The 13427-nt window shown below is 40.8% G+C and overlaps 1 protein-coding gene across 1 annotated transcript in view; it reads left to right on the top strand.

The window, feature by feature from the left end:
* The window catches only part of AFF3 (AF4/FMR2 family member 3), a 401836-nt gene that overhangs the window by 224729 nt on the left and 163680 nt on the right, over positions 1–13427 (top strand). Inside the window, 2 exon segments of the mRNA XM_023761471.1 lie at positions 3709–3789; positions 10872–10908. Of these exon segments, the coding sequence (XP_023617239.1) occupies positions 3709–3789; positions 10872–10908 (118 nt within the window).

Raw genomic sequence — 13427 nt, forward strand, 5'->3', positions numbered from 1 at the left:
ATCTGTCCCTTGGGTTAACAAGACATCTGCTGAGGGCTGGGACCGGGAGCTGTGTGAACACGGATATGTTGGTTCTGAATCTCATCCATTGGCTCCAAACCGAGGACCTCTCCGTGTCGGGAATGGGGGTGGCCTCATTCCTACGGGACAAGAAAATAAAAAGGAAGGGAGACAGGCAGTAATAGAGGAGTTTGTGAGATCAGAAGGACTTTGGCATACTTGGCTTTAAACATCCTAGTTCTCGTCCTGTCTTACCTGTGGTCCAGGATGTGACGGAAGGGCACCTAAGTGGAGGAAGTAGGAGTGAAGCAGTAAGGAAGGGATGGTTGAGGCTGGGAGGTCCAGAGCATGGCGGGGTGTGGAACGGCACATGGGATTGGTGGCCTTGCAATGAAATAGCATTCTTACCCTGTGTAGTGAGGCAAACTAAGGGGAGTTTCAGCAGTTATGAAATTTCCCCTTTGCTTACAGATTAAGTCACTACCAGAAAATGATACAAACTAAACACCTTCTCCTCAAATCCTATCTCACTGACTACTATTACGTCAGAATTCCATTCCCTTGAGAAAACTTAGGGACATTTTCTCCAATGGAAAATACATATCATACTTAAGAATCATAATAAACTCTTTAAATAACTTTATGTTTTAGCAATATGTAGTTTGAATTAACAATTGCTAGCTTAATTATAGACTACATTTGCATAATATCCTCATTCTTCGGTAAAAACACTTTTCCATATAGTCTTCTATCCCCAGATTCTCAACATCTAAAGCCCAGAGAGAAATTTGATTTCTTATTTTTGAGACAAGAATTCTGAAGCTAAGCTTGATATTAATCAGTGCTGTCTTTTATTGAATGATTAAACATAAGAGAACCATGCTATGCTCTTTATATGTATTATCTCATTTAATGCTCATGATTAAACCATGAGCTAGTTAACAACTCTATTTTCTCTGGCTCTAAGATACCACAAATTGAGATCAGACTGATTCGAAAGTCTATGCTTTGAAATCACTACAAGTTACTGACAATGTGACTTACTCAAACTCAGTGAGCTAGTAAGTGACAGAAGAGGAAATAGAAATAGTCTATTTGCCCTTAATTTTTTCCATGCAACCCTAATGGAGAATTTTAATATAGTGGATAATCAGTCTTAAAAAGTCATTGCATATTCATTAAAAACAAATATTTAATTAGTTCATATAAATAAGTGTGTATTTTTGGGAATTCTAATAGATGTAAGTGTTTCAAGCAACACAATTGTCTTTATTATTCCTTCATATATGATATGCTGGTTCCCTTCTCATGCTCTAATTAGGTGGAAACGACATAGTATTTAATAACTAAGTATTTAAAGGTTATGTTTAATAAACATGAATATCCTTGAAAGAAATTATTAGAAAGAAATTATTAGGATTCCTTCTTGGGGGTTGTGTTTAGTAAAACTGAATACTCTTGAGAGAGGTTATTAGGATTCCCGAGAATTGTTTTATTCTGCATTGGGGGAAGGGTATTAGAAGAAAGCAGAATGGTTGCGCGCAGATAGAGGTGTATGCTTATAAAACTAAACACAGGAAAGGTACCTAAGAGTTACAACCAGAGGGAGAAGTAGTGCTTTGGAGGAGCATGAGAAGGGCACTGTCATATCACATTGGGTTAGAAGGGGAATCACCTGAGGCCCATGACATAAATGATGTTTCAGAGGAGCCCTAAAGGATGGATAGAAATCCAAAAGGCATATGGGGTAGGGCAGTCACACACACAGGGGGAAGTGTAAGTCATAGCAGAGACTGTCGTTTTCTTATCTGTCGTGCGTGTAGATTAATAAAAGGCACCAGGCTGACACCTGCGACCTTATCGCAGAAGGTCTTGAATACCATTGTCCTTGGGGCAGATGCGGGAGAGTGAGAAGCAAACACTGGACTGGGAGGAAGGAGACGTGCGTGAACACTTCAGCGGTGGCGTTCGTGAACTGAGTGAACTTGGGCAAATCACTTAATCTTTTTGCGCCTTCCCTTCCTCACCTCCAGTGTGGGTGTAATAATGATTACTAAAGGTTGGGTGTGAACGGGAGGCTCGTGTGGAGGTGTTCTGAGACTGTAAGCACCGCAGGCGGCGGCGAGGCCCTCGTAGTCGTCATCGTTGTACATGTGGTGGTAGGTGAATGTCTTGTGGAAGTGGTGCTTTCCGTTGCCATCTGCACTTCAGGAAAAATAGATGGAAAATTGGCAGAAGTGTGGAGGATGGCTTCATCATGAGTGGAGAAAGAGAACCAATCTGGAAGCTCCTAAAGTCATTCAGGTTAAAAATAACAAAGGTGCGATTAGGATGGTAGTTCGGGTAACCAGAAAGAAAGGCAGATACATTGCAGAGATTCTGTGTAATTTTCTATTCATTGAAAAATGGACTGAGGACCCACTCTGTTCCTGGACACAGTCTTCACAAGAGACAACAGGGATAGAGACACAGAGTAGGGTGTGAGAGGTGAGAGGCAAGAAAGGGTCATTGCGTCTTCCCGTGCTTTCGGTTGACGAAACCTTGGTACCAGCAAATGGAGAAGGGACACCTCATAGGAGCCTAACCCACCTATGGTACATGTGTCGCGTGGGCGGGAGATGACGGAGGGTCAGTGATCCTCCCAAGGAGGTGTGAATGCACTCCCTCTCCTGCTCCCTGGGTGGGTCTCCACCACCTGACGCGCTGAGGGAGGAGACTTACCCAGGGAAAGAAGGCACAAGACCGTCCTCAAGAAACTCTCACTCCAAACACCTGACAGAACCACCCCCAACCAAGGGAACTGAGAACACGTCTTCGCCTAAAGAGAATTGCTCACATCTCTTAAACTGGACCACCTGCTCCTATGTTTGCTTGGGTTTGGAAGTGGATGTAAATCAAGCAGTCGGGTTCAGAGTCTCTGTCAACTCTAAGTCAGTTTCCTAGTCATCAGAAATTGATTCAGTTTAATCTACAGTCACTTAGTGAACGCAGATATCTTCCAGGAGATGGGCTGGCGAGGAATGCTGGAGGTGACCAGGGGACCCTGCCCCTCTCAGCTTCGTGAAAGTGCATGTCAGGAAGCATGTGGCAGACCACTGCATGGTGAACCAAAGCTGTCTTCTTAATACTGTTATAAACATCACCACACGCTCTCTCTTGGTTTCATGTGTGTGATTGTGTCTTCACTTCTCCATGAATGACATTTTTATGAAGAGGAAAATGATGGGGGGGTGCTTACTGGAAACTCATACTGATGTGAGTTTTAATAAAATAAACAATTCCTGCAATGCTGATTCCTAAAGTTGAAAGTGCGGTATGCAGTCCTGCAGAAACACCCTGAGAATTGTGTGGGATCAGGTCCCAGAGAAACAGCCCCGTGTGTGGCATTTTCCGTAGAACTTTTACCACCGTGTTGTTCCTTTACTCGGGAGCTTCATTGAAGTGAAAATAGGACAACCTTGTAGCTCTACTTAAAGTATAAAGGGGACATGAGGCTAGCCACGGAACCAAGAACTTGGTAAAATTATGGGGAGAAATCATAGAAGTGGGTTTCACTGTGTTGTTCTTTTAAATCCTTCTCATTCCCTTTCATCTCTTGTTCATTTCTTACCCCTCCGTGCTTTAGCGAGGCAGGCTGTATGGCTGCTTCAGATGCTGCCGACTTGAAATGCGCTCTGTATTAATGTTGTTTGGTTTTCTTCCCTTTAGGAGATGACCTGGCTTCCACCACTTTCTGCTATTCAGCCACCTGGCAAGGTGGAACCCAGCAAATTTTCATTCCCAAATAAGGTGAGGTCGTGTGTCACTCAGGAGCAGCCTGCTGTCTCCACGCAGAATTTCCCAGGGACAGTGGGACTTCCCTTTATTGTCTTTTCCTTTGAAAATATTCCTGCCAGAGGCATATGGATCTGATTTTCAACATTTTTCAAACACATATTTATTCATCAAAGGGGAAAATGAAGATTGCAGTTTTACACCTACACTTCCATACTTAATGCAAAATGTGATGCATATTATGTGTCATTTTATGGAGAACATTTGTGAAGTTGCTTCTTACAATAATGTTATACATTCAGTGTGATTGCTTATTTTTTCCTAAATTAATAATGAATCTTAAAATCAATGTCTTAGAATTGAGGGCAGGTAGTATTTAATTCCTCTTAGATATCTTTTATAAAGCATAAAATATTATCTAGGAATTTAAAAGAAAAGATTTCCATATTTTCTAAAGAAACAAAAGTACACAAAAAGAATAACCACAAAATATATTTAAGTTATACATGAGTCTAATATGTTTTGTTTGAATACAACATATAACTTCATACTCATTACAAAGGTGAAATTATGCAAATAGAAGGAGCGAAATATGAAAGTTTCCAGTACCCTCATCCAGATTTTATTTCCCTACCCAGGGACTACATTCAACAAGAGTTTGATGTGTAACATTCCAGTCATCCTCTCTGTGCATTCCATATACATATATGTGCATATGCAGTTTTTAAAAATCATAAATGGTATTGTGCTAAAAGCATTTTTTCTAAGGGTTGAAATTTTTCCAGATACCCACAATACATAAATATCCTTGCTAAGTAGTCATATCAACTTTCTCTAGTGAATTATTGAAATAAGTATTTATTATAATCATCACAATGATAAATTCCATTCTAAGAGTTTTTTCCTTTTCTTAACAAAATGTATTTGGAGAGCTTTCCAAGTGAATCTATATTTTCTTAATTCTTCTTAACAGCAGCAAAATATTTCCTAGATGAATTTGCCGTAATTTATTGACTCAAACTCCTTTTGATGGACATTCAGGCTGTTTATGGTTGGTTATTATCACAAACGCTGTTTGAACAAACAGTGTGTGGCAGGTGCCTCTTTGAATGTCCCAGTACTGATGCCGGAGCAGGAACGTGGTGCTGGAGGCATCCGAAGCCGTAATTCCTCTCGACTGCATTTCCAGAGCACTTTGTTGTGCATCTTTGCCAGCGTTTAATATTATCCGACTTTTTATCCTTGTTTCTGGGTGAAAATTTGCTGTCTCATTGTTTTCATTTGCATTTCTCCAATTTCTCCTGAGTTTAACAATGGGCTATTTTTCCTTTGCAACTTACCCATTCATAGTCATTGCCCATTCATACCGCATTTTAAAAATGATTTGTTAGGACCTCCTTATTGCTTATTCATGTGTCTATTATATATGATATAACTAGTTTCTTGTAACTTGATTTATGTACCTTTTATACAAGCAAAGTGTTTAATTTTTGTCAGAGATTTTAAAAAAATCTTCCCTGCACCAATATTCTAACAATGTTCTCTATTTTATTCTAAGTCTTTTATAGTTTTGGTTTTAGGTTTAAAAAAACGTTGTGACTGGTTTAACATAGCATTCTAGTTGTATTCTTTAAATGGCTAGTAAATTATTATAACACTATTAATAAAATTAGCTCATATTTCCCCCCCACACACACACTATTTTGAAATACCGTGTTTATCAGCAATTTAATTTCTCATAAATACATAGATTTGTTTCAGGAGTATCTATTCTGTTTTTTCAGTGTATTTACTTCTTTCCCAATCACTCATTGTTTAAATCAAATGCTGACAAGCTTTTTCTGTTAAGGCTCAGGACATAAATAGTTTAGGCTTTGCAGACAATATATAAATGAATGACTGTAGCTATGTTCAAATAAAATTTTATTTATAGAAACAGGTGATAGCATCTATAATAATAAAAGCGTAATATGCTAATTAGACCGGACATCTTTCCAGAAGACCTTCCAGACGAAGATGGGGCTGGGAGGGAAGCCTGAGTCCTGGTTGCCTGCCAACGGCCAGAGGGAAGCCCGGGTCCCGAGTGCCAGAAGGAAGCTGGTGCCAGCAGCTGGGGGAAGGAAGGCCTACTCTTGCACAAATTTCATGCATTGGGCCTCTAGTAATATACTAGTATAAAGAACTCATAATTCAACAATAAAAGGGTAGCTCATTTTAAGAATGGGCAAAGGATTTACATAGACATTTCTCCAGAGAAGATCTACAAATGGCTAATAAGTATATGAAAAGATACTATCACTATTATTAATCAAAATCACAGTGAGAAAATGAATTATACCTATTTAAATAGCTAAAAGCAAAGCAGACAGTAACCAGTGTGAGCAAGGGTGTAGAAAAATTGGAAACCTGCTCTCCGTTGCTGGTGGGATCATAAATGTTACAGCCTCTTTGGAAAACATTTAGGCAGTTACTCCAGCACTGCATTATCCTGTGAACCAGCAATTCCACTCCTAGATATACACCCAAAGAATGAAAACACATATCCATACAAAACTTAGACATGCACATTATAGCAGCATTAATCATAGTAGCCAATAAGTGGAAACAACACAAATGTTGTTGATAAATAGATACACACAAGTAACATATGGAATGCTTTTCGGGCATAAAAAGGAATGAAATGGCGATGCCTAATACAATGTGGACGAACCTTAAACATGTTATGCTAAGTGAAAGTCACAAACAACCACATACTATGTTATATGATTTCATATATTTGAAATGTCCAGAGCAGGCAAATATAGCAAGACAGAGAATTAGGTTAGTGGTTTCTTGAAGCTCAGAGGTGGGGAGGTAGGGTTGAATGTTGGCTAAAGGGTAAAGGATATTTTTTTAATTGATGATAATATTCTAAAATGTATTATGGTCATAAACTCTGAATACGCTAAAAAGCATTCAATTGTTTAAGATAAAACAAATCAAAGGCTGGGCTATACTTGGCCTGTGGGCTATATTTGGCTGACTCCTAGTTTAAATTATTAATGATTTTTGGCCTATTTATACATACATGTGGTCAGGCCAGTATCCTTTTTTTGTTATCCAAAAGTCCTGCCTATTGTACATTTTTCTCTTCCAGATCAATTTAAGAATCATCTTGATGACCTGTTGTTCCTTAAAAAAATCCTCTTGGAATTTTGTTTGGTTTCTAACTTAATTTAAGAAAGTATATCCATTTGACAATATTATCTTCCTGTCCAAGAATTTGGAATATCTCTTCACTTCTTTTCATATCTTCTTGCATGTTCTTTGGTAAACATTTTGTTCTTGTAGGTCTTTCACATTGGTTCTGTGGTTTATTCTCAGATATTTAACGGTATTTTGTATTTAAATGAACTTTTTTTAAAGTTTTCATGTTTTAATTAGTCCTCAGTGGTGTGAAGGAAATTTACTGGATTTTACATATCTACTTACTGAATTCCTTCCGGCTCTGGTAGATTTTTGGTGAGCTTATGTTTTTCTAGTAGGGGACAATAGAATGCATAGCAAGGGGGAGGTGAATGCTGATGGTGACTAGAAGTGGATGACTTTTCAATAGAGAGCTTAAGAAAGACCTTTCTGAGGAGGCGGCATTTGAGCAACTCCCTGAAGCAGGTGAGGGAGCAGGTCGTACAGACGAGGGGCAGAGAGGTCCACGGAAATGGAAGAGAAGGGGAAAGGCAGGAGCATACCTGGGTCTGGGAGGCACCGCAGGGCCAGCGGGGCCAGGGCAGAGCCAATGGGCACGGAACAGCAGATGACAGAGCGGTAACAACAGTGGGGCTGCCAGGACACGGGAATATCAGATTGGGCCTACTTGGGTAACCCAGAATAATCTCCCACCCCACACTCATCATTAATCCTGGCTGCAAAGCCCCTTTTGCCATGAGAAGTAACATGTTCACAGGGTCGGGGAATGAGGATACAGACATCTTTGGGGGGCCCTTGTTCTGCCTACTGCAAGACTGTCACTAATTTTGACATATACTGTACCTCTTCCAACCTGAATCTCAACTAATTAGTGTTCTGTCAGCTGGAGGCTTGCATTTCCTTAATTAGATAGATTATTAACATTTGAGATTATCACTGTATTGCCAGCATGAAGGAGCTAGAATTGTTCATAGAATTTGAGGGGCAAAATCTCCTAAATGAGTAACAAATAATTGAATTAAGCCTAATCTTGTTAAGATTAAAGGGGCGACTTGACCTCACCAGGAAAGTTGATTTAACTGTGCATCTGAGTTGGCAGCGCCACTGAATTAATTAGCTAAATACTTCCGAGAATTTCCCCGATTTGTGCGGGTGTGGAAGGACATAACGTATAGTAAGGTCAGTTGTGACCAAATGTGGGTATTTCTTCTATTCTCTGAACGCTTCGTCTGGAGTCACTGTTTCCTGGACAAATGCTACCAGGCATGTCTGCCTCATTCTTCAAATCTCAGGAGTAATTGAATTGGGTAAAGAAAAGAATACGTGACTTCTTTAAATTGGCTGCCATTATCGGCTATTTCAACAAAGGTTGGGGAGGGGGGAGAATTTGCTTTGCCCTTTTCCCTTCATTTCTGTAGCAGTCTCAAAAGTTATGAAATGCAAATAAAGAACTGAAAATTATACAATTTCCCCATCCTCAGAAGGCATACGGGCACACCTAATGGCATTTCACAGACATGTCACAGAGCAATGGGTGCTGAGTCCAGGGATCAGCCCTGGCCTGAAACTGTCCTGGCTGGCAGATTTGTGAAGCATTGTGCGGCGGAACGCCAGCGTCCTGACAGAAATGCCCGTGCGCTGGCCTCCTCTGGGTGCCCAGAAGGAGAACGGAAGCCGGGGTGAGGAAAGTGGCAGGTTCCCTCCCTCCAAGGGGTTGCTAGGATGCCTCAAAAACTGCCACAAAATGGACTAAAAACTCCATGGTTAGCATTACCTCAAATCAAACATTGAAATTCATTGTAAATTACATTATTTTAACTATTTGAGGCTTTATAGAATAGGATTCAGAAGAAAGTGATTAGTGGGGGTGGAAGGCGATGAAACCAAGTCAGATGGTTCTTTTTCCTCTAGGAATTAGCTCACTGTGTATGGGGGGAGGGCATCAGAGAATAAGAGAAGATAGTTTTGCATTTCTTGCCTTTTGTAGTTCTAACAATGGGCTCGTAGACAGACAAGGAGAGGTCTGAGTGGCCCAGTGGTCAGGTGTTTCCAAAACACAGTTTTGAAGTAATGCTCGCTCGCACAGTAGGAGTATTGTCCTCCATCAGCAACATGGCTTAAGGATGACTGGACTTATTGATGTACGGTGCGTGGTTTTTCACATTGTAAGTTCCCTACCAATCAGGGTGTGTTTTACAGCTGGTGGCATCTTACAGTTAATTGGCAGCCGTTTTCTTTGCTGACGGTCCCTGAGATGGCGCGGCCTCCTGCACTTCTGATGGCACCTCACACTTGGTGGGACATAGTGGTTGCTATGGCGCTCCGTGGAATGACTTCCTCAGACACTGGGGAGCTTGGTGATTTCTGTCCTCAGCAAAAGGATTTGTACCAACTTGACTTCTCAGCTAAATAGAGCTCATATAAAGAAGCTGTGGGATTCCCACGTACCAGACAAGCGTTCAGGTTTTGGGAATTCAGGATTTAAAGATGGAGAAGGAGAAATTCCCATCGGGAAGTATTCTTCTTAGAAGCCAGAAGTGGGTGTCACCTTTGTGCATGTGACTGCCAGGTGACACACTTGAAGGGCACTGGCGAACCAAAAGCAGCAGCTTAACCTCCGAAATGACCCGATTCGGGATTATAGACAACCTTTGTATACTTTCCTCTAAATTTTCTTTAATGAGTAGGTATTACTCTTCTTTGTTTAAATACTAAGTGCTGCTTAATAAAATGGAACAGTCCTTGAGTCAAGAAGATGATAATAGTAGCAGCCCTTTAATGCTATTTATCATTAAATTGTGTACTTTAAATATGTGCAGCTTGTGTTATATTGTTTATGCCTCAATAAAGCTGCTTTGTTGTTGTTGTTTTTAAAAACGAGTCATAGTTGAAAAGAGAAAAGAAACTCAACATCATTAGTCATTAGGGAAATACAAATCCGAACCACATGAGAAACCATTGCACATCCCCTAGGATGGCTATCATAAGTTTTATAAAAATTAAAAACAGAAAATAACAAGTGTTGATGAGGATGTGGAGAAATTGGAACCTTCAGACATTGCTAGTAGGAATGCAAAATGACTCAGCCACTGTGGAAAGAGTTTGGCAGTGCCGCTTAACATAGAATCGCCACATGAACCTGCAGCTCTCCTCTTAGGTGTATCCCCAAAAGGATTGAAAGCAGGGACCCAAACAAGTACACATGCATGTGTGTTTATGGCAGCACTACTCACAATAGCCAGAAGGTGGAAACAGCCCAAATGTGCATTAACAGATGAATGGGCCTGTTAATAAAAACTGTTGTGTATATACACAATGGCACATGATTCAGCCACAGAAAGGAATGAATTACTGATACAAGCTACCATGTGGATGAATCTCCACAACAGGCAACGTGAAAGAAGCCAGGCACAAAAGGTCACATGATACATGATTCCAGGGCTACGAAATATCCAGAACAGATAAAGTCATGGAGCCGGGATGCTGACTGGGGGTTGCCAGGGGCTGAGGAGAGGGGCGATTGGGGGTTGCCAGGGGCTGAGGAGGGGGGCTATTGGGGGGGACACTGCTTAATGCTGTGGAGTTTTATTTTGAAACGATGGAAATATTTTGCAACTAAAGAGAGTTGGTGGCTGTACAACATTGTGAATGTAATAAATGCCACTGAATTGTTCACTTTAAAGGGCTAATTTTGTGTTATGTGAACTTCACTCAATAAACAAAACAAAAAGTCTACAATACAAAAGAGAAGTGATTGTGAACTATTGTACCAGAACTTTTTAACGAGCACATTTATGCAAATGTTTTTCATTACAGTAGCTGGTAGAAATTGACCAGGAATATATCTCACATTCAACTTAGATTTTAAAAGTCAAAATGAGAAAGTTAATTGATATTTCTTGTTCTTTTAGGACTCTCAGCTGGTTTCCTCTGGACACAATAATCCAAGTAAGAAAGGCTTCTCTCTACAGCTTTATGAGTGTGTATGTGGTGGTGGTGGTGGAGGAGGGGCTGTTGAGGGGGTGAGTAGGGGAGATGTATGCAATAAACAGTAGTTGTGAATGAATTTCACTATAAACAAAATCAAACGGGGAAAAAGACGGCCATTTGTTCAAGTATGTTCCAAATGCATGAGGTTCATGTGAGCTTGAGTGCCCCTGTCTTTTTTCAAGGGGAGGAGGCCAAACATAAATGGTGGTTATCAAAACAATCGAGGTTGAAGGAACATTATTCTCTGTTATAGCTGGTTTCCGGTCTATGTGGAGGGGAAACATTTTTTAAAAACATTAATTAGTTATCTAAATTGACAGAAAAAGAATGGGCAAAGAGAACCAATCAGAAGACCTCAAGATTAACGGCCTTAGAATCCATGCGGAAACCATGCCCTCTCTCAGAGACAGACAGACTGAAGTGTCTAGGAAGGAATTCCTTATTGAATCCAATGTCACGGCTTCGTTGTCAAAGAGAGGATGTTATCATCCCATGAAGTGGTGTTTTCATTCTCTTCTCTGGCACTACTAATTGTTGTTAATGTTTTCTTGAGCATTAAAAATGCACACGCCATCTCATTCGTGTCATGAACAACGTCCACAAAGACTGGGCTTTGTTCCACCGATGACCAGCCAGTCAGCTGAGAGTACCCCTTGCCAATTACAAAGCCGTGTTTGAACATGAAAATCACTCTGAGCAAGCAGATGTGTCTTTGGAACTGAGGCTCACTCACTGAGCATCTGTGAGGGCAGAAGGGCTGGGGAGAAAAGACAGGCAGAGAGATGTGTTAGGAGGCCCAGACTTCCCATGCACAGCAGGAGAAAGGTCAGGGTAGGGCGATGGTGGCATAATGATGCATAGGCAATATCACTCAATCATCTCACCCGCGGCTGGAATTTGCTGTGAGCACATACCAGCAAAGAGGAGAAATGCCAAGGGATTTGAACCCTAAAGAACATCATAAATTCAGTAGTAAGAAAAGGAATCGGGAGAAATGCATGGATAAGTCCATAACGTGAGCAGGCATCAGCACCATGTGCCAAAGACCAGAGTATACAGAAAAAGTGCTGTTACTTTCCTCAGCGTGTCTTTCCATTTGAATTTAAACAGTTCAGGGCAGAGGGAGGAGACAATAGGTGAATAAAAGTACCTTCTCTCAGCTTGGAGTTTTTGACATAAAGAACAAAGGAAGAAAGTATTGAGTCTCTTCCATGTGCCCGCACCTGGACTCAGGCTACTTCACTTAATCCTAACAGTGCCTGGATGAAGTAGGCCTGATGGTCCCCATTTTGCACATGATGAAATGAGATTCTGAGGTTAATAACCAACCTTGTTTTTAGTGAAAAAAAATGACGAGGGTTTGAATACAGGGATATCTGCCTCGAAGACAACAGACTTCCCATCCCCTTACCTTGACCCCAAAAAGGTTGCTTCTGATGGTTCAGTGTGGAGTTGAATTCTTGTCCATAACTGTGTACTGTGGGTTTTGTGTGCATCCGGCATGTTGTTATAGCATGCCCTGACAATGACCAGCTAAACCTGCGTTTGGCTTATGAAAAAGCAGACCCTCGTCTGTGGAATGTGAGGTGGCACCTGCCACATGTGGTATGAAACCCTCTGGCATTCCATCGCCCAGGGAAATCTCTGATTGGCTTTTCCTTTTCTGGGGGTAAGGAGGTTATTTTTTGTGTTTTTAAAATAAATCGTCTCCTAAAGCCAAGCACACCTATATACAGATAATGTCACTGTTTACAAATCTGAGCATTCACCTGGATTATAGCCCATTAAAGCTTTAGGAGAGCTGCTCTCACCAGCACGCCTCTGCTGCTTCTTGTATTTGGTTTGGAATCCTTACAGTTTTGGGAATCGTGACTTTCGTAAATATGTAGAGAATAAAAAACACCCTGAGCTTTAGAGAAACCAAACACGAAATGTGTGTGTGTGTGTGGATTGATGAGCTAACCGTCACCACTTCAGGTCAGGGCTGCTTTTTCTTTTTGAAGTTGGAGATGTTGTATGATATAGATACTAAGAGAAAAGAGTATGTTAATTGAACAGAAAATTATTTTTAAAGGATACTTTAGTCAGTTTGCTAAATTATTGGTTAATTTAATTTTAGAAAATAAAAGCTTATTAAACATTGAGAAACTTAAATATTAATAGAGGTGACCTATGTCTGCATTTTATTAAAGTCTGGAGGTGCCCTGTTCAAGGGGCAGACTGAGCATGAGCGCTCCCCCTCCCTCCAGAATCTCTGTTTAAATAACCAGAACTTTGTCGCCATGGACATACATCTGTAATAGCGCTGAGGACAGAAAGGGGTGCATCAACAAACCAGAAATTCAGGTGAGTTTCTGGAAAACAGAGAGTAGACAGGACCCTCCCATTAAGTAATCCTGGGCAAGGACGGTCATAATGAAACAAACAGGAACCAGCTCTAGTGGTGGTGGGACTGTCCTTGGGACTCCAAGACAGAC

Source organism: Myotis lucifugus, unplaced genomic scaffold, assembly GCF_000147115.1.
Source record: "Myotis lucifugus unplaced genomic scaffold, Myoluc2.0 scaffold_210, whole genome shotgun sequence".
Taxonomy (NCBI): domain Eukaryota; kingdom Metazoa; phylum Chordata; class Mammalia; order Chiroptera; family Vespertilionidae; genus Myotis; species Myotis lucifugus.